Genomic DNA, 21,185 nt, shown 5'->3' on the forward strand with positions numbered 1-21,185 from the left:
TAACAAAGACGCAAAATGAACTCATGCTTGCTCGCTTTGACACCCCTGAAACACATCCTGTCAGCGAAACGTAGTTCCTCTTGCTTAACACAGGTAAGACAACAGCGACAACAACAATTGAATTTAGGTTTATCCCTCACTTGCGGCAGTGCTTCAAAAAATACCTCTAGGCAACCTCCCCGCAGGTAGCATCCCATTGACGTCATTGTCTTTCATAATAAGCTAAGAACGGCTCAGCCTTTCGGGGATTACATTGTTCTGATTTCTGATTAGTACATTGAGCGCGTCTCGCGTGGTGCCAAAAGCAAAATCTGAATCCGGGTGAATTTTGCGTGTGGTCGCAGGTTATTACACGCACATTTCCACGCTGGCCGACATCCAAGAAAACGTGATGGAGTACCTGCACGTTCTCAGTCGGCCCATGGTCATCAACCATGACCATGATATCATCTGGACGGAGGCCTATATGGATAGTGTGGTAGGTGTCGGCCATTTTGGAAGGGATCCTAGTTTGTTTACCTTGAAGTTAATGTTATAGTGTCAGATTTAACATGACTCACTCAATAAAAACAAATGAGACTGGGGTTAACAACCAGACTGTGAAATACCGTATTTCCTCGCATATAAGCCGTATTTGTAACAAAAAAAGATGACTGAATCAAGGGTGCGGCTTATACGCACAAGACTTACAGTTGCTATACTCTTTTTCACCAGTAGATGTTGGCAATTTAACATTTATTTTTTTGTTGGTTATTTTCTGTTTTGCAGTAAGAAAACAACCATTACTGGATGAATTACTAACTTCCTTATGATATTGACCCTAATAATGTGCTCTTGATTCATACAGTATCTCAGAAATACCAAGTGCGATGATTTTTCTTAAGATTTTCCCTTTAAAGTAACACATTTGTACTTCCTATTAAAACCATGAATATGGAAGTGAAAATTGTGAATCGGGGGGTGGCTTATACGTGAGAAATTGTCAAATTCAAGGATTTTAAGGCAATTTTAAGGGTGCGGTTTATACGCGAGGGCGGCTTATATGTGAGAAAAACGGTAATTCATTTTACTAATGAGATTTTCCCTCATTTTTCCTCCTTTCCAACCAGTTACCTACCACTAAAGAGGTAATAAGTTTAGCCATAAAATAGCCTTTTAGCTTAACATAGCCTGGCTTTTAGTTATGCGCAACCACTCTAGATTTAAGTCTTCCCTGAACAGGTTTTAGTAGTTAGTAGCAAAAAGTGACACTGGCCGCCAGGACTCCTAGGACAAATAGATTGGACATCCTTGAGTTTTTGAGTATTTGGTGTTTGTGATGCAAAGTTCCTAATTTGAATGTTCCCAGTTGTTTAACAGCCAAGCGCAGAGTTTGCTTCTGATGACGTCGGTTGCAATGCCCGTATTTAGCAAGAAAAAAGAGACGGTAAGAAGGACGATCAGTCTTACTTTTCATCAAATGATACACACGACCGTGACCATTTTGTTTTCCTAGCTGTCTCATGGAATTTTGCTGGGGGTTGTCGGAACTGACGTAGCCCTGAAAGAGCTCATGAGATTGGCGCAGAGATACAAGGTGAAACTATTTTCCATTTTTACTATTTGCAATGAATTGATTTGATCTTTTTCTAATTGCGTCTCTTTAGCTGGGCGTCCACGGTTATGCCTACCTGATCACCAACAACGGCTACATCCTTTCTCATCCTGACCTTCGACCTCTGGTAAACAATGATCTAAGGAACACCAAAACCTCATCTCATCGTAAATTTCAACAATACTTTTGCGTGTCAGTACAAAGAAGGGAAAAAACTGAAACCTAAACCCAACTACAACAGTGTGGACTTAGCCGAGGTGGAATGGGAAGACGCCGAGGAGATGGTGAGCGGCGCGCTTTTAAATATCATTGAAACTCGTCTTGTTTGATGAATTGCCGCAATTGTCGTATTTCAGCTCAGGACAGCTATGGTCAAAGGAGAAACTGGAACTTTGTCGTTAGATGTGAGGACCTCAGTGGATAAAGGAGTAAGTAAAAAACAAACAACAACAACATAACAACTGTAAATGGACAACTTCCCCACTAGGTCGAGCCATATCACTCCTAAATATACATTTTTCTTCCCCTAACAGAAACGGGTGATGTTCCTTAGTAATAATTACTTCTACACCAGCATCAACGAGACGCCTTTCAGGTAGGATCAAATGCAGTACAGTGGTACCTCGACATATGAGTGCCCCGACATACGAGCAATTTGAGATACGAGTAAAGTTTCGAGCAAATATTTATCTTGAGATACGAGACAAATTTGGATATACGAGCATACAGCGGACGCCAGAGGCTGCTCATAAGAACATTATGGGGATTCTCTTTCTGGTCGCAACTCCCTCGTGTAATGTCTCTTCGAGCACTGGGCGGAGCGTTGCATTTTTTCAGTGTATTTTTCCCCTGTCGCTAATACAAGAGGAGTACTACCGTATTTTCACAACTATAAGGCGCACTTAAAAGTCTTAAATTTTCTCCAAAATAGACAGGGCGCCTTATAATCCAGTGTGCTTTATATATGGAAAAAAAAATAGAATGTGTCATTCATTGAGGGTGCGCCTTATAATGCAGTGCGCCTTATAGTCGTGAAAATACTGTACTTCCCAGGCAAGTTGTCAAGTGGTCGTGCGTTATCCTATTGTGAGGACATTTGTGTGCATAATTTTCGGGAATATTTTGAAGGGAAGACAAAAGCAAACAACCCTCGATAGGTTGCATCTGAAAGTCAGGGTGGAGGCGGAGCAAACAGAGCAACCCGGCCGGGAGAAGAAAGGTATCAAAATTTAAAACAAAATTAGGATTAAATTTATTTTTGAGTGTGTCTGCATCGTAATCCAAGTTCATTTAAATGTGTTTGTTATGTTATGAGCGCGTTGCCGTGGAAATAGTGTTTTTTCAGAGGCTTGGAACGAATTAATTAGTTTTTAGTTCATTTCTATGGGAAACGTTCGTTTGAGTTACGAGTAAATCGACATACGAGCTCAGTCCCGGAACGAATTAAGCTCGCATCTCGAGGTACCACTGTATTCCCATTGTAATGTCAAATTTCTTTCAGTAACTTAGCGTCTGTCATTTTCTGTCTGTCAGTCTCGGTATCGTGCTAACAAAAGGATACGGGCAGTATATACTCATTGGAAATGTGTCTGTTGAAGAAGGTATGACTCGTTTTCTGGAATTTCCGTCTGGTGTTTTGCAATTTCTTTCTAAAAGTTGCATTGTTCTCAGGTCTTCATGACTTGCTCGCTCCTGATTTGACCATAGCCAGTGAATGGTGAGTCCATTTAAGTGTTTTCTTTTAAAACCCATTGACGGAGATAGACATCCCATTCATTTGAGCTGTCGAATGGATGAGACGGCTATCGCCGCCAATGGCAGCCAATCAAGAACGTCGGCTACCTTCCAGGACTTACTGCGAGACGGACATTGACCCCGCGCATCGTAAACTGACCCAGCTGCAGTCCGTGGTCAGATACCTGACGGGGAAAGAACCGGATTTGGAGTGTAAGTTTGTCTCTTTCAACGTCAGAGGCATTGTGGGAAAAAGTCAAACGTCTTCTTGGCTTGGTCGCAGGTGACCCACAGCTCATGCAGCAAATTTTATTTGACGCAGTAGTGACGGCGCCAATGGAGGCCTACTGGACCGCCCTCATGCTCAACCCATCCGGGTAAATGATCACCTAATGGCACATCTTTTTTTTTTCAAAAGAACTGCCTGTTTACCTTTATTTTATCACGTAGAATGGACGACGGCATCGAAACCGCTTTTCTGGGCACACTTTCTGGCCTAATGAGGTTTCAGCGTTACACTGGCATCGAAAAGCGAGTTGGCACGTGAGTCCATTTTCAGCCACTGGTGACCAAGAACATTCAGCAGCATTTTAAGTAGCTGCAATGTACACTTTTCTGGCAAAATTCTCCAAATGGGATCCGTTCAGCTTCTAGTTGTAATTAATCATTCATCATAATACCGTATTCCGGGCGAGAAGTCGCACTTTTTTCAGAGTCTGGCTGGGTCATTGACTTATGATCAAACGCAACTTATAGTATATTATATATTTTGTTATATTAAGTCTTCTCTCGATTATCGCTAATTCCTCGCCATTTTTTTCTGCTATTAATTATTTAAAAAATAATAATTTCATAAAAATGTAAAAATCCACGCTGCAAGGACTACTACTACTAGGACTCAGCACTGAAAGAAGAAAAAGGTAGATATAATAGGGCTGATCTTACTTCGAGATTTTTGATTACCGCGACCATGTCTGGTTTACATTAACCGCGATATTCGAGGGATTACTGTAACGGCGCTATAGTCATCTAGAAAAACGGGTTCCCAAAAATTACGCATTCTTTAGCCAGTTCGACTTATGCTCCAGTGAGACTTGTATATGTATATTTTCCCTTTCATTGCGCATTCTTTGGCTATTGCATCTTATACTTGGGTGCATCTAATAGTCCGAAAATTACGACAAGCATTTACATTTGTTTTCGTTTTTCTGGAAGGTCGTTCCTGACAGCCACTGATAAGGAAAATGTGTTCACCCTGGACCAGTTCCCTCTGTGGTTCCGGAGGGCGGCCGAGTACCCGGCCGGTCAGTTCTTGTACTACGTGCCCCGACAGGACACCAGAGGTAAATCTAATCGACTCGTCGTCACGCTCCAAAATGGATCGTGAACCCGTTGTGCGAACAATGAACTCCATTGATGCGGGAGAATCTCCGTGTTGTGGTGCAACCGCTCACGTTTTGTTGTGTTCAGACGTGTTCAGGGACTATGAGGCGGACTGTAGCGCCACCTTGAGCGCAGAGGAGATGGATCGGCAAGCGGAGGAGGGAGGGGGGGAGGAAAAGGAGGAGGAGGGTAGAGGAAAACTGTTACTTGGCATGCAGCCACTTGGATGTCCTTAGCCGCTCCGAAGCATCCATTTATGTTTTTTTTACCCTGATTTCTGCTTTATTCTCCATCTTTTTTTATTTTTATGAAAATGGAATTAGTAGTCCTGCATAGAGATGTCCCAGATCCGATCGTGTGGTCAGATATCGGGCCCGATCATGCCATTTTCAGAGGCTCGGAATCAAGTTTGTTAAATGTATCTATTTTCAAGTATTAACTCGTTAGCTGTCATTGGCGGCGATAGACGGCCAATCCGTCCTGAATGGGATATCTGACAACGATCGTCTTTGCAGAATGAAGGGAAATTATCCCGTGACAATATAAAAGTCAAGAAATTCACACTCAAGAGGGGTGAATTTATCACATTGCACTCATATAAATTAATATAATTCGGAGGTATATGGCGAAAATACAAATACACTACGTTTTCTAACTATTTTCACTAGTGAAACAACCTGTCGAACAAAAAAATCATAAAAGTCAAGGAAATCACAATCAAAAAAAGCTCAATTCATCACGTTTTACTATTTTGGGGGGGTTTGTATAATTTCTGAGAACCAAATATTTAAACCTAATCTGATCACAACCTTGTTTTTGGCTGCACAAGTGGTCTGCAAGGGGATGTTTTTTGTCACGAATAACTCTGATATAACTTCAATGTTGGCTAACTTTGTTCAAATTAGGGGGGAAAGCCATGTGGTTGGGCTTTTTCCCCTCCTTAATACATTTCCAAGGTATCGGTTAAGGACTCGGTGTAGGCAAATCCACAAAACCAGGTGATTCGGACGTGAAACGCGTGCAAAAATATGATATCGGGACATCCCTAATAGTGCAGGTTGTCACGTATAAGAAGTAAATCACCTGATGTATGAATTTAAAAACCTTTCTGGAATGCATGCGTGCATGTGTAGTTTGCTCCATATTAGACACCCCCAATCTAGGTGGGACCTTCTCAAGTCTTGGAATTTGGAGATTTGTGTGTGTGTGTGTGTGTGTGTGTGTACGTTTGCTTCATTTTGTCAATTTTGGCATTGTGTGCTCGCTTAAAATATGCTGCTCATTTCACAGCTGGGAGGATTGTGATTGCAACAACTGCCATCACTGTGACGGTGGGCAAGAAGACCGCCATTGCTGGAGGTAGGACGCCAATATCTTTTATTATTGTTATTGTTATTATTATTATTATTGGATCCATTAGCGCTCATTAATTCTACCAAAATAAGTGGCATTTATTTGTGGTATTTCTCTCAAAGTGAGATAGAAATGTATCATTCTTGACTCAAATTACACATTTCGGTAACAGTAGAGAGCAAAAATATTCAAGATGAACTCATTGGTTTCCAAGATGGCAATTGATGTCCAATCCATTTGGACTGGGAGAGTCAATGGTATTAAAAAAAATGATCATTTACTCGTCAGTGAGAAACGAGCGCAATGAAGGTTTGCCATTTTATGATGTATGGATGGAGGCAAGATGAAAAGCAGGGTGAAAACATTCCAAATGATGAGAAAAGATGTGTCAGGAAGATAAATGGACACCGATAAGCGCGAGCGGAGATGAGAAGGACAGAGTTGATGAGAAAAGAAAAAAAGCGTCGGAAGGGACTTTGCTTGGCGGGACACATTCATGCCAACTAGATCTAATCTGGGCCAAACCCATTTATTTTGGCCCAAAAGGTGAATTTACTTGCCGCCATTGATGGCGCTATTGTCCAATCCCTTTTGACTGGGAGGGGCGAATGAACAAATGTTCATCTAACAGCCAGTAGAAGTCAATTGGACTTGTATCAGTTGTCGATGGTAGGCATTGAGTCAATTTTGTCACTTCCTGTAAAGTTGGGATCAATGTTCCCTCTAATTTTTTGTTTGTCTGGGCAGAAAGACAACCTCCCTGAGCACACTCATTACAGGTGTGGGCAACATCATCATTGCTCGCTATGGGCACATACCAGTATCACACCTGCTATAAGCAGGTGTATGTCTACTACACATAAATGATTTAGTAATAATCAAATGTAATGATTAATATCTAAGAATGGGCGGCCCGGCGGATGAGTGGTTCGCGCGTCGGCCTCACAGCAAAAAAAAAATGGGGATTTTATTTTGTGCGCTCCATATGATTTGCTGTGCGCAGAGAAGACGAGAGTAGTGCGCAATTGCGCACGCGCGCAGCTTAGAGGGAACTTTGGTTGGGATCACTTCCTATTGATTTTGAGGGGGTTTCTTGTTTGGTTTTTTTGGTGCCTGCTGATTTTTTGGGCATTCCCAGTTCAGTTTTGGGGCATTTTAAGGTTCCTTATCAACTCAGGGCCTGCCATTGATGGCGCTGTTTTGAATAAATAGGAAATAGAGCAAAGTGAAAAAAATGAAGGCCTTTATAATGATGTGCGTACAGTATGAATGAGCTACAAAGTGCCGCCACGGCCAGCGATTCCTTCCCCGCTTTGACTTTGTTTGTCTTTGTGTACTCCATTTCGTTTCACACCCTGCCGGGAATGGCATTTGGCTGCCTCAACAAACTATAAATGGAAACAACTGCGCTTTTGTCAAGCTTCGTATCGAAGTGGGATATGTTTTTATTTCAGTCCACGCATACGTACCAGGAACAGCGTCCGCATCGTGGTTGGCTAAAACACAATGATCTTCATGTCGTACGTATAACACACCGACGAAAGTAGGCCAGCGTCATCTTTTTGTTGAGAGTAACAAACTGCATTTTATTATTGTGAACACACACGGATTATAAGAAGAGGATTCGGGCTGGCTAAGTAAGATGCTTAGCTACCGACTTTCACAGAGTTCAGCCTGACTTTAATGTGGTTTTGATAAGATCTCCGATATTATTATTATTATTTTTTCAGTATTTTACAAGTAGGCTAGATTTGACTCGACACGACTAATGAACAAACATTACAGTAACGCCCCGAACAAAATATACAAGCGTTATAAACACAACATGATATAAACATTGTCGATACATTTTTAGGGAGGGTCGTCGCAGCTATTCTACGTTTATCGGAAGCCAATTTATGCAATGAGGGAGACATTTTCAAAAGAGGAATATGCAGTGAAAGTTGTTTTTTTTTTATTATTCCGCCGAAATGCAAATCTCATGCTCTCAGGCGATGGCGGATGCAACCTTCATGGCGTATTAGCGACAAATATGGGGAAAGAAAACTAAGTGGAAAGGAGGACTTTCCATTTATAGCAACGGGATGAGAAGGTGGGTGGAGGGGAAAGAAATAGCAGCATCTTTTAGTTTAATCCCTTGTCAGCTCTAAACCCTCAAGGAAACATTGTTTGGTGAAGAAGGGGGAAGAGAGGGAAACTACGGTGGGCAACCGATTGGAGCGATAAAGTGCTGGAAAGTTCTCAAGTCCATTTCAAGAACCTTCTCACTAGTGGACACCATATTCTGGATGTACTGAGACAGACCAGAGAGAAGCTGAATTCTGAATAGATTGACCTTTCTAAAGTTTCTTTCTGGTTTTCGAGGCTTCGCGTGCAGATTGACGCCGAAAATTCCCAAACTCTCCAAACGTTGCATATGAGACGGAAGCTTCTTTCTGGTGCCAAGCGGCCGATGGCGTTTGGTGGTCGGTTAGCAGGCGAGAAGGAGGGATGGAAAATTGGTGAATGCAGGTAGAAAGTCAAAAGGCGACGGATTGTTGACGTTTGAGTTGAGGTGGTGCCCGTTGCTTTTTTTTCCCAAAAAGCCGTCCTCCGCTTTGAGCCCTTGAGCCCAACCATGCGGTCTCCGGCCCGCGGCCCCTTTACGCCACCGAGGAGATCTGTTTTTCCTCGCGATCGTCCGCGTCCGCCTCGGCGTCTCCCATGAGCGGCTGCCTTTTCTTCAGTTCCCTCTGGTACTTGGCCATCAGCGAGGCGTAGATGCAGCCGTACGCGGCGGCGGCCACCATCATGATACAGACGATGCCGCACACCACGCCGGCGATCACCACCGTGCCGATGGCGCGCCGTACGCTCACCGGCCGGTAGCGGGCGCGCACGCAATCCGCCGGCGCCTCGCCCCCCTCCCCCTGCGTTTGAAGAGGCGGCATCAGCCCTAGCGGATCGCCGCCGGCAGGGACCGGCGGCGATCCGCTAGGGCTGATGCCGCCCCTGCTGCAGGGAGGAGCTCCTCGGGCTCCGTCGACGCCTCCTCCTCCCCCGTTTTCGTCCTCCATCTGGAGGCAGTAGTTGAACATTTCCACGGGAACGCCGCGGATGTCCCGCCCCCGCAGATCTTTGGGTAGCGTGCACTCCATCGCGTCCACCTTTCCGCCTGAAAAAGATGGATTTGGGGTCACTCGCGAGGGCCTTTAATTGAGAGTAAGAAGATACGACAGCGTGCGAAGCCAAAGGGGGGTGCTATAGCAACACCGGAGTGAGTCATACATCACTAAACTCAAATGCCCTCGACACTTCGTTGGAGATAGACTCCACTTGGAGCCGTCTATAATTCAAGAGTGCTTGTTTTAGCCGCGCCGCTTTTGCTTGCGATAAGAGTCCAATTCCCACGGCGAGGTAACAATCTGGAGCAGTGGTTGCCATAGTATGGAATGACTGTGAAAGGCGTTTTCAAAAGTCCATTCAAAATCTGTCTAAATTGATCTTTACATTTGTGTTTTTGGTGGAAATAACCAATGCAGTAATCCCTCGATTATTGCGGCTTCACTACATCACGTTTTTTTTCTGAGAGAAATGTTTTTGTTAAATTTTTTTGTTGTAAATTCATAAAAATGTGAAAATCCACGCTAAAACATGCAAGCGGAAGCCACTCCCCTGTCCTCCACTTGCTACTAGGACTCAGCACTGAAGTAAAAAATAAATAAATAAATATATATATATATTTTAAAATAAGGGTGACCCTACTTCGCGGTTTTGCGTTTATCGCTTCCATGTCTGGTCTACATAAACCGTGAAAATCAAGGGATTACTGTAGATGGCTGCAAGTCCACTCGTGTCCACTAGTTGGCAGCAGTCAGCCGCCGTGCCCTGATATCTCGGAATCATGCGAGGGCGCTGTTTCTCAGCTGTAGTCCCATTTCAAATCCTTTAAGATGTATTTTTTTCATATTTGGAATCCTGCATTTAAGCTGCTTTGGACTAAAACTGTTTTTCACAAAAAAAATGGGAAAATGATACAATGACAGGCCATATGTTATTCAAACATAACGCATGTTTACTGAGGTGAATGCAGAATTTCACACGCGATGAGAGCGCATGAGCGCAGCAGCTGCGCACCGGCAGGCGTAAACGAGACGCACTTTCGCCTCATCGCCCCCGATCACGAGGCCCCGCTCGGAGGCGGCGTGACAGAAATCAGACGCTCACCTCGGTACAATAGCCACTCCATCCAGTGTTTGAACTCGCGCAGGTTGCAGTCGCACTCCCAGGGGTTGTGTCCCAGTTCCAGGTGTTGGAGGTGGGCCAGGGGCTCAAACGCCGCCCGCTCCAAGCCGACCAGCCTGTTACCGGCCAGGGACAGCCACCTGTGTTGCGGCGTACGGAATGAAAAATAACGGGAGAGAACGACTGTGGCTTTGAGCATATTTTTGTTTACCGTATTTACTCGCATATAAGCCACCCACGCAAACAAGCCATACCCTTAAAATTGCCTTAAAGTTGTGGAATTTTACAATTTCTCATGTATAAGCCGCCCCCTCATTCACAATTTTCACCTCCATATTCATGGGTTTAATAGGGAGTGCAAATGTGTTACTTTGAAGGGAAAATCTTAAGAAAAATCATCACAACTGGTATTTCTGAGATACTGTATGAATCAAAAGCACATTATTTGTGTCAATATCATAAGGAAGTTAATATGCCTGTCTTTGTAAATGCGAATATCAAATCATTAAATTTAAAAAAAAATAAGTATCTTGAGAACCTGATGCTTTCTAATGACAGAAATTACAATTTTCTGACCAAAAGTTTAAGATGTTGTGGCAGCCATATTGTTTCTAATGTCTAAACATCTCGATTCTTTCCATGGTTCATATTACTCCAATAGTTGTCACTTTCAAATAAGAAATACAACAACAAAAAATCAAATTGGAATTTTATTTTATTTCAAAATCAAGGCAATTCGCGTCTGGCCAGTCAGAGCACATTTATCTAGGTAAGACGGCAGTTTCGTGCATGTCACCTTTTTCTGCGTATATAAGCCGTACCCTCGAATCAGTCATCATTTTTTCATCCGACAAATGCGGCTTATATGCGAGTAAATATGGTACCTTAGACTGTGTAGCTCATCCAAAAGCCCCAAAGGAACAGATGCCAAGCCGTTGAGCGAAAGGTCCAGACTCCGAAGACCCCCTAAACCCTGTAAAAAAATAGCAGAACAAGCAGATTTACATTGGCAGTCTGGACTGCGATCAACGACGGTTGCGTCTTCCGTCACAAGTAAAGTCGCAATTGTCTAGGAATTGGGCGTACATCCTATTTCCTCACCTGGAAAAGATCTCTGTCCATTACTGTCAGAGAGTTGTTGTGCAGGCTCAGTTTGGTCAGATTGCCCATGTCTCGGAATAACCCAGCCGGTAAATGGTCAAGGTAGTTGTTGGATAGATCCAGTTCCTGCAGCACAACGCGACACAACCACGTTTGTCAGACAATGCCGGTCATTTCCTTGCAAAAATAGCCCAGAATCGATAGTATTTTGGGCCAAGTAATAGCTCTCACGTGCTGAACAATCGTTACATTTTTTTAATTGCGTGGATTCTGTTGAAAATGGTAGACGCAATTGGGGAAAAAATGTATTTCTCAACACTAGCATTAGCGTCATTTTCCAGTTGTGACAACACCAACTTGGCGGTGCGCAACATATGCTAACTGAGGGCGTTGCAAATATTCAAATGTCAACTTGGCTTGTTTTTTGGAGTCATCGGGGACAGTAACAATAAGGCGGCTCGCACCGACCTCTAGGGAGGAAAGGTTAACGAAGGTCCACGCTCCCAGCGAGGCCAACTTGTTGTTGGGCAGCAGGAGGACGCGACTCCCCGCGGGCAGGAGGCGCAAGGGAGGCAGGGAGGTGAGGGCGCCACCCCCGCAGTCCACCGTCGTGCCGTCGGAGGAACAGAGACAAGGTGGAGGGCAGGGGCGGACTGGCCGGAACAGCGCCACCAACAGGCAGATTAAGACTGCAGGAGAGAACAAAAGACGTAAATTGGAATTGCGGTGCATTAAATTAGCATTTTTGATTTTCTCATCATCGCGTCACATTTCCTTTAGTTCGTAGCCATCAGCTCAAGACGTTTCCTGCTTTTACCCAGTGGTGTCAAAGGTATGGCGCGTGGACCGGAAGTGGCCCATGTGAGGGTCAAATCCGGCTCACGGGTTGTTTTGCTTGACGGTCAATACGTAAAGAATTAAATGCTTTCGTTTTTCTTCTATCAACCAGCACTACACATTGCTCCATTTCCTCCAAAACGGCGCCTTCAATGGCAACCAATGAGTTAATAAGGAATCGCGGTTAATGTAGACCAGACATGGCCGCGATAAACGAAAAACCACGAATAGGGTCACCCGTATTTAAAAAAAAAAAAATATATATATATATATATATATATTACTACATTGCTGAGTTTCAGCGTGGATTTTCACATTTTTATGAACTTATAAAAAAAAATCCCCAGAAAAGAATCTGCGATGTAGTGAAGCCGTGATATTTGAGGGATTACTGTATAGGCGACATAGTTTTAAACGAAAAGATTTTCAGATGGGGGTGTCCCTTGATATGTTTTCAATGTGCCTCAGCTCAAAAAAGGTTAGGAGACACTGATTTAAGTTCGCGCTCTCTCAATAACTCGTTTACCGCGGCCGGCCTGTCTTTCTTTCAATCCGGAATCTTATCAGACAATGTTTGCTCTGCGCATGCAAGCGTCAAGTGCTGACAAAGTGCGATATCCAGAAAGCCACGTCGGACACAGACGTTGCACTTTTTAACTGCCCGATGGCGGAATGTATCTGCTGCATCAGTCATTCGTCCGTACGCGAGGAGGTTTGGCCTAAAATGAAGGTGGTTGCACTTTATCGGATCTCTTGTAGTTCCTCTAAAAGGCTTTTAATGGGCTCGACAGTAAACATTCATGGCTTTTCTCTCCGCAACGCTGAGAGAAAACAGTGTTCTCCAATCTGTTCCCTCAAATTTAGAAGGAACATCTCCAACAATCTTGCTCTCCTAATTACCCCGTGCATTTTCCATCTGCCGTCTTCATCTGCCGCCTCGTGTTTTCTCCCCGGCTCTCAGCGCCGCACCCCCCCTTCCGACGCTGACTTATCATACACGATAGATCAGAGTCTGGAGTTAGCGTCTTTTTGGGGGGCGTCAGAGTTAACCTGACCGTGAACTTTTCCGTGAATTTGTCCCAAAAGGGACTCGCTCGCTCGCTCGGCTCGGCGAATGGGGCGACGGGGCTAGATTAGAGGTTCGTACAAATCCCTCAGTAGGACTCTCAGAAGGAGGCTTTGAATTCGCTTGGTGAGGTGAGCGCCGTTGCGAGAGATTTAAGCCGACAGTTGAGCTCAAAGGTATCGGAGAGCGCCGTTATGCAACGTCGGAGCGGTGGAACCGAGTTGGGAGGGGGTTCTGTTTGGGATGAAATGGTTCCTCGCACCGTCACGTCAAAATGCTAACAAATCATGCCTTTGCGAGCGAGGCTACTTTTCCACACCGTCCGTCTGCGTATCCCTGGCTTTTTCTCCTCCCACAATGCCAACCTACTGTATTTTCTCGCATATAAGCCGTATTCGTAATCAAGGGTACGGCTTATATGCGCACAAGACTTAGCATTGCTATACTCTTTTTCACCAGTAGATGCCGGAAAATTAACATTTACTATTTGTTGGTTATTTTCTGGTTTGCAGTAAGAAAACAACCATTACTGGATGAATTAATACCAAAATGTTTTTTTCTGTATGTATCCATACTTGTTTTTATTATTTTTCTGAAAATCCACATTGCTTTTCCATGTCCGCTTTCTGATAGTGACTTCCTTTTTGAATTCGTCCACGTGCTGGCAACACCGTTTCGGAATGTGCAATCCAGCAGATCCTTTCGATATACAGTATCTCAAAAAACCACGTGCAATGATTTTTCTTAACATTTTCCCTTCAAAGTAACACATTTGTACTCCCTATGAATATGGAGGTGGAAATTGTGAATCAGGGGGAGGCTTATATGCGAGAAATTGTCAAATTCAACAATTTTAAGGTGCGGCTTATACGTGGGGAGGCTTATTTGCGATAAAATACGCTAACTTTCAACATTTATGAGAGGTTTGAGTTGCTCTCGTGGAGGAGGAAGAGGAGAAGGTGCTGCTTGTTTTGGCTTATTTTAGCTTCTGAAAATCCTCTGCTTTGATTTGGAAGGGCCTTTCCTTAGGCTTACGTTCTTGACGGCCATGCGAGTGGGACGGAATAAGCCAATTTTTTCAAAATAAATAGTCAAGACATTAGCTACAGATGGAAGGGTCCATGTACCATTCGGCCGTTGGTGGTTTTATTTCCTCATTTTGGAAAACAACAAATGGGAAACAAGTCCTTTCCCGTACCCCGAATAAAAGTTGGTCAATCAATAACGGAAAATGAGCCTAAATTAGGTCAGTTTGCTGAACAGAAGAAAGAAAACTAAAAAGAAATACACCTTTGCTTTTACAAAGAGCCGGTCTTCTTACCGTCATTACAATTATGCAGCTCTGATGCCAATATTGCTAGTATGACCATTTTGACGCCCAGAACACGTTGATTTGGGCTCCTTTTCTGTTATCAAATGACCATTTTTTTATTCGGGGGACGGTGGAGGACTTGTTTCCCGTTTTTTTGTTGACTCACGTAAAAAAAAAAACGCAAATGGGCTTGTTTCCTCGTTTGTTTTCCAAAATGAGAAGAAAAACGATTGGCCAAAAGGTACGGACCTGTATTGGTGCGGTGGCGAACTCTTTGTTTTCTTTTGGCTCCTTGAACCAAAATCCCATGGTGCACTGCAGTGGCTCTTCCGACGATGCTAACATCTACTTTCTGCTCGCAAATTGTGTCTAAACATCGGAATGTTTGTCAGCGTCGCCTTGACAACGCAGCTGTCTGACATGTAATATCCCACGGGGGCCTCGGAGTGACACCGGACCCGTGCGTGATGTCACCCGGTCGCACGTTCCCCGCGGGCGAGCCGTTTTCCGACGACGATCTGATTACGAGCTCTGCCAGCTGTTGCCGCTCTTATCGTAACTCCTTCATTTACTCGCGCTGGCTGTCTGTCGTCGACAAACACGCTTCAGATCAGACGCCATTTAATCCCCTCGTTCTTGGTCAGATTTGCGGGTGGGACCACAATTTTAGGCAACTTGGATTATAAATCAAATGGAACTGTGGCGAAAGCTCAGACAAGTGGGGACGTACCCCTTGTACGTGTGCGGTCGATTAGTCGCCGGTCTTTTGGTCGCCGGTCTTTTGGTCGCCGGTCTTTTGGTCGCCGGTCTTTTGGTCGCCGGTCTTTTGGTCGTATGACTAAATAGTAATTCGCAGTTTGTATTTAGGGAATTTGAGCAACGATTTAAAAGGTAATTGTCAATAACCTTCCGGGACCAAAAGACCGGCGACCAAAAAATCGGCGACCTAAAGACCGGCGACCAATCGACCGTGTACCCCCTTGCAGGCCGTCATTTATGATCCACGAGCGTTCTACTTCAATCTTAAACCCAGCAGGGGCCATTTTTGTCCGTGACAGTTTTTCTTAACAGATTATTCGGGCTGACTTCCCACTGATGAAATATGTTGACATGAGGGAAAATATTTCCATCGCGCGCTGTTTTGTCACACGTGTAATTTGTCAAAGGCCGATACGCGTCTGCTCTTCTGTGCGTCATTTATTCAGCAGTTGGACAACGGCCAGCAAGCAATGTGTTTTCGCTGTATTTCTCCTACTTGCTCATATAACTCACAAAGTGGCACAAGTATGCTTGTAAAATAGCATCAAGGCCCCAGCCGCTTCTTTCAACTCCGACAAGGTATCGCCGTGTTGCCCCGGCAACCGAGGTGCCCTCCGCCGATGCTTAAGACGAGCTCGTGGAAAGCTTCGCCGTTTAACCCGCGTCAGCTCTCACCAAGCCTTCGGGATAAGCGTCGACTCACCGAAACGCGCACGCGTCTTGACCGCAGACGTGCGCGAAAAAGAAGCTGGAATTGTTCAAGGTTGCGCTATTGGACACTGAAATGAGATGGGAATGGAATGGAATGGAATTTCTTCTAAATTCTGCAACATTCTTCTTCGCGTTGACTTCCAAATAAGTTTTTGCACATCTTGACCTACGCCATCCTCGGTGATGCGAACCCTCGGCGGAAGAGTCATTGAACAAACACATGGGCCGCCTTTGATTACGCCTCCTCATCCGGCGAATCCTACGCAGGGCTCATCTGGCGGATTTTCGCAGAGTCAGAGACTAGATGGAATCCGTACGCGCCAATAAAGGATATTGAGTCGAGGCAGAGCGAGGTTTGGCCAAGCAATAATCGCATCTGCCAGCGACTTAATTGCACGGTGGAGGCGCTCACACGTCTTAAACATTCTTCTCACTATTCGAAGGCAGTACAACTGTACATTTGCTGGATTGTTTGAAAATGGTCTGCGCAAACATAGTTTTACATGCCGACGCTTATTTTGGGGGACTAAATGCCCTAAAACTGATTAGGATCAGCACATTTATTTGGTCTTATTGGAGGAAATTGTGGAGAAAATACAAAATAGAGAAACAACCTGCATTCAGCCATTTTCTGCCTGATGTTTAGCTTATAGAAATTGATGCACACCCTGAAGCAATGTGGCATTTCATGAAAGACTCATGGCCGCTACGTGGTCACTGCCCTTATCCTCAGTGTGTGTTTGTGTGTGTGTGTGTGCGCACGAGTAAGCCGGGCAAGCGAGTATTAGCAGCTGTCAAAACAAACTCTTCTATATAGCATTGGAAGTATAATAGATGGGATCAATGGGAACGGGAGCGTTAAGTTCCTTCCACTCACCGGTTCCGAGGGAGGGCGGCCCGACGCCCCCTGCGGAGTGGCTGTTGGGGGGCATGACGCGCGACTTCCCCGGGAGGCGTCAAGCGGCCATGCCCGCGGCCTCCACCGGGCGCCGATTGCAGAAAACTGGAGAAACAACAACGAAAAGCAATTGGTTCATTCCTTCATTTTAGGTCTTCTCACAAGGTTGGTGGGGTGCTGGAGCCTATCCCAGCCAACTTTGGGCACCATTTGGGGTACATCCCAGAATTGTTGGCACGCCAAAAAGAACCGTCAGGGCAATTTTGGTCATAATATGAGCGATGGTTTCAATGTGATTGACGTCATGGCAGCCAAAGCCAACCTTGGGCTTGGTCACAGATAGCGAGTGTAGATTTTTCCAGTATATTTCTAAAGTATCGTATCTTCTAATTGGTAAATTCATATATAAGATGCAGTAGTTGTAGTGGTGGTAGTAGTAGTGGTGGTAGTAGTGGTGGTAGTAATGGTAGTGGTGGTAGTAGTAGGAGTAGTACTAGTCGTAGTAGTAGTAGTGGTGGTAGTAATAGTAGTGGTGGTAGTAGTAGGAGTAGTAGTAGTCGTAGTAGTAGTGGTGGTGGTGATGGTAGTGGAAGTAGTAGTAGTGGTAGTAGTAGGAGTAGTAGTAGTTGGAGTAGTAGTAGTAGTAGTTGGAGTAGTAGTAGTAGTGGTGCTGGTGGTGGTGGTAGTGGTAGTAGTAGTAGTAGTGGTAGGAGTAGGAGCAGTAGCAGTAGTGGTGGTAGCAGCAGTAGTAGCAGTATTAGGTATTAGTAATAGTAGTAGCAGTAGTAGTAATAGTAGTATTAGTAGTAGTAGTGTAGTGGTGGTGGTAGTAGTAGTGGTGGTGGTAGTAGTGGTGGTAGTAGTAGTGGTAGTAGTAGTATTAATAGTAGTAATAGTAGTAGTAGTAATAGTAGTAGTAGTAGTAGTAGTAGTAGTACTGCTGGCTTTTGGGAAAATTGAGTCTTTTAGTTGCGCCTTATGTGCGTAAAATTCGGTATTCATATTCCTCCAAAACTTGTGGTTTCATTTAAAAGGCACATCTCACGTTAAGTACTGGCTTTACCCAGTTAGGTTATATTTGAATACAAGTAAAGTATCATTAGGCTTTACTTCTCACTCAGTGACAGTCTGAATGTTCTTCCACCTCCTGATTGGCCCTGGGACCAGTCCAGGCCGCAGTTTTCCAGGAAAAGCTGCAGTAAATAAACGGTAGAAGAACATGAATCAAAAGAGCGATTGGAGACGTGCATTAATTACATCAATGACATTTATAAAACTAGTATCCAGTTCTGTTGGAAGGATAGAAAATAAACTTTTGCAACCCGAGCAGTTGGCCGCAAAGGTATCGGGCTTGCAATCTGAGCATCCAAATTGATGTTGCGATGCTAATTTTCGCCAAAGTGTCATCTGACGGCAATTAGCCTTGCGTGAAATAACGCCCTTCGTCAGATAAAACTGCCGTGCGATAATCAGACGTGTTTTCTCACTTACGAGCACAAACTGAAGACGGTGTGACGAGCGATTACGGGAATTTGCATTTTAAGTAGCCCAGCCAAATGTTCAGATGAGAAAAGATTGACCAGGAGAGGCGGGGCACAAGTTGAGGACAGACAAGCCAGGATTGCAAATTAGCTCAACAACCAATCAAAAGGGGGAAAGGAAGTAGGACCAACACAACTGGATATCCTTGGTGCTAATGCTCATTCAACTTTAAATCAACCGCTGTACTTTATTACAATCGAGTGTCGGCCATTATTGTAAAGCGAGAACAATATGCAGGCATGTGATTAAAAAGTCACATTAGCCGAGCTCCTCCTCTGGGAAATCAGACTCGTTTTTTTTGGGGGGGGGGGAATCGCGAGCACACAGAAGCCCTGTTTAAAAATTCACAAGTGAGCATGCCCGCTCCTTTTTCTCCTCCTTACGTCATTAAATTTGCAACCGTTGACGACGACAGACGTCCGATTCGACGCGTCGACCGCAGCCAATGCAATACACGATATTATTACCTTACAATTTTGACGAGAACGAGTAGTGACGGGTGTTTTTTTTTCCCCCGAAGAATACAATTCAAATCCATTCTTCCCATCAACTAGAAGCCACCCTCTTTAAAAAAAACTGAGATCCCCTTTAACCTAATAAACCTCCTGGCTTCCCATTAAGCTGGCCACACGGGGGCTATTCTCAGAAAGCTTTTTTTACCAATTTGACCCGCGCCGCCTGTCGCTTCCACATATGTCAAAAGTTGCCTGTCAAAACGGTCGGCGTCCATAGTAGAAGGGGGAATCGGATAACGCTTCCTATTCTATCCTGTATACACACTTTTCATGTCACTTGCTTACCCCACTTTGATTGATATGCACCCCTTCGCGAACCTTGATGAATGAATGATGGATTATATGTTGTGATGGTACCTGATGGTAAAAAATTAATACAGTAATCCCTCAAATATCGCGGTTAATGTAGACCAGACATGGCCGCAATAATCGAAAAATCTACTATTATAACTAGTAGTAAAAAATAAATAAAAAATCAGTGCTGAATCCTAGTAGCAAGAGTGGCTTTTCACATTTTTTTATGAACTTTAAAAAAATATATGATTTAAAAAAAAAAAAGAATGACCGTATTTTCACGACTATATGGCGCACCGCATTATAAGGGGCATCCTCAATGAATGACACATTTTATTTTTTTTCCATATATAAAGCACACTGGATTATAAGGCGCCCTGTCTATTTTGGAGAAAATTTAAGACTTTTAAGTGCGCCTTATAGTCGTGAAAATACGGTAATTGCAGAAAAAATCGCACAGAAGAATTTGCAAAAATCGAGGGAAGACAGTAACAATAAAATTGGACTTTCAGGCTCTCCCGGTCAAAATATATCACCATACATACATATTTTTTTCCAAAATATCATGATAAATATTGCTTTAGGTTATATTTCCCAGCCCTAGGGGATACTTATTGCTTTTGCCTATGCAACAGAGAAGCCTGCTAACAAAAGCAGAGGCAGCCAAGCGTCATCAAATCAAATTTTAATGTTTTTTTTCCTATTCGGAGACGACACACACACACTAACTGTACACGACAATACGCACATGGGTGTTGAAAAGTGCGCCAAAGCAAAATATGCACACGTGTTCCCACCACCAAGGCGCGTTCGGACAATGTGGCCTACACATGTATTGACGGTGACAAAAAGCAAAGGTCAAGTTAAACCCAACCTTGATGGCGAAAACTACAAATTGCATAAGACCACATTATAGTAACGCTTGTAGAATAACTTGTGGCTTGAAGCTTTTTTTTTTAATTTTTGCAACTTGACACTTGTGTTTCTGGGTGTCAAACGGACAATGTTGTCAACTTGAACCATCTGGAAAACAGTATGTGTCTTGGATTAAGTCGCTGTTGTGTTAAGGGGATGACGGTTGAATCGTGTTGCATGATAGGGAAATAGATAAGTGTTATCACATTAAATCCAGGCTGTATTGAATATTTGTTATCAAATCTATCAACTTGTTTCAAGTCTAACAGCCGTGTCGACGTGATGTAGTCTGTGAAAAGATCTGTCGCCTTGTAAACTTTTTCATTTTCAAACAATTCCTTCCGTCAATGTTATGTTAGTAGCAGTAAGCGACATCATTTGAGCGTTATTATTAAATGTGCACGGTCTCACCTTTTGCCTCGATATTTCACCGCTCCGCTCCCCAGCTTCAACGCTCTCTCCTTTCACAGAAGCATGATTTTTAAAGAATCCAAAATGGAAGAAGCGGCTATATGCAAAATAGATCCATACCCCCAAAGATCCAACCAAGGACAAAAAAAACAACAAGAATAATCCTTATTTACGTATGGAAATGTATATCCCCTGCCTGTACTGAGCGCACTTGGAGGAGGGATTGAGGGATGCTTAATCCTCGTCTTCTCATCCGGTCCTCATTTGAATGACGCGTCCGGCGGCGGCGGTGGCAGCGGCGTCCTCCTCGCTGTCTGGCCAGCATCTGAAGCGTGCAAACCGGAGAGAGCGACGGCGCTCGTGCACGCGCCTGTCACGGACACGGCGAGAAGGTGCTGGCGTCACACCGTTTGTGATTCCTCCACTCGGCGCACGTCCGAGGGGGGCGTCCGTGATGCTTTTTCCAGCGGGCGCCCGCCTCCCGTTGCTTCCTCTCCGTATGCGTGTGCAGTCGTGCGTGTGTCAGGAGAGTGTGT

The 21,185-nt window shown here is 44.2% G+C and overlaps 2 protein-coding genes across 5 annotated transcripts in view; one reads left to right on the forward strand and one right to left on the reverse strand.

Annotated features, from left to right (window-relative positions):
- cacna2d4a (calcium channel, voltage-dependent, alpha 2/delta subunit 4a) overlaps nt 1–21,185 on the forward strand; it is a 41,374-nt gene that overhangs the window by 7,868 nt on the left and 12,321 nt on the right. For both annotated transcript variants that reach the window (XM_077594019.1, XM_077594018.1), the window contains 14 exons: nt 345–478; nt 1,349–1,426; nt 1,496–1,576; nt 1,647–1,721; nt 1,792–1,878; nt 1,951–2,022; nt 2,128–2,189; nt 3,128–3,195; nt 3,266–3,311; nt 3,444–3,541; nt 3,612–3,705; nt 3,779–3,871; nt 4,544–4,671; nt 6,002–6,070. In XM_077594019.1, the coding sequence (XP_077450145.1) occupies nt 345–478; nt 1,349–1,426; nt 1,496–1,576; nt 1,647–1,721; nt 1,792–1,878; nt 1,951–2,022; nt 2,128–2,189; nt 3,128–3,195; nt 3,266–3,311; nt 3,444–3,541; nt 3,612–3,705; nt 3,779–3,871; nt 4,544–4,671; nt 6,002–6,070 (1,185 nt within the window). The remainder of the gene's footprint in view (nt 1–344; nt 479–1,348; nt 1,427–1,495; nt 1,577–1,646; nt 1,722–1,791; nt 1,879–1,950; nt 2,023–2,127; nt 2,190–3,127; nt 3,196–3,265; nt 3,312–3,443; nt 3,542–3,611; nt 3,706–3,778; nt 3,872–4,543; nt 4,672–6,001; nt 6,071–21,185) is intronic.
- Nucleotides 7,492–21,185, reverse strand: part of lrtm2a (leucine rich repeat transmembrane protein 2a) — a 13,840-nt gene continuing 146 nt past the window's right edge. Inside the window, exons 1-8 of one of the 3 annotated variants that reach the window (XM_077594033.1) lie at nt 20,650–21,185; nt 18,090–18,165; nt 16,952–17,077; nt 11,858–12,078; nt 11,390–11,515; nt 11,173–11,261; nt 10,271–10,428; nt 7,492–9,218 (exon numbers count right to left, since the gene is read on the reverse strand). The exon at nt 20,650–21,185 is cut by the window's right edge and continues 146 nt beyond it. In XM_077594033.1, coding sequence (XP_077450159.1) covers nt 8,707–9,218; nt 10,271–10,428; nt 11,173–11,261; nt 11,390–11,515; nt 11,858–12,078; nt 16,952–17,006 — 1,161 coding nt within the window. In that variant the 5' untranslated portion in view covers nt 17,007–17,077; nt 18,090–18,165; nt 20,650–21,185 and the 3' untranslated portion in view covers nt 7,492–8,706. Of the gene's footprint in view, nt 9,219–10,270; nt 10,429–11,172; nt 11,262–11,389; nt 11,516–11,857; nt 12,079–16,951; nt 17,078–18,082; nt 18,166–20,649 lie in introns of all 3 variants that reach the window. The other 2 variants (XM_077594032.1, XM_077594034.1) reach the window with 2 other exon arrangements.

The sequence above is a fragment of the Stigmatopora argus genome, chromosome 23 (assembly GCF_051989625.1).
Source record: "Stigmatopora argus isolate UIUO_Sarg chromosome 23, RoL_Sarg_1.0, whole genome shotgun sequence".
NCBI classification, from domain to species: Eukaryota; Metazoa; Chordata; class Actinopteri; order Syngnathiformes; family Syngnathidae; genus Stigmatopora; species Stigmatopora argus.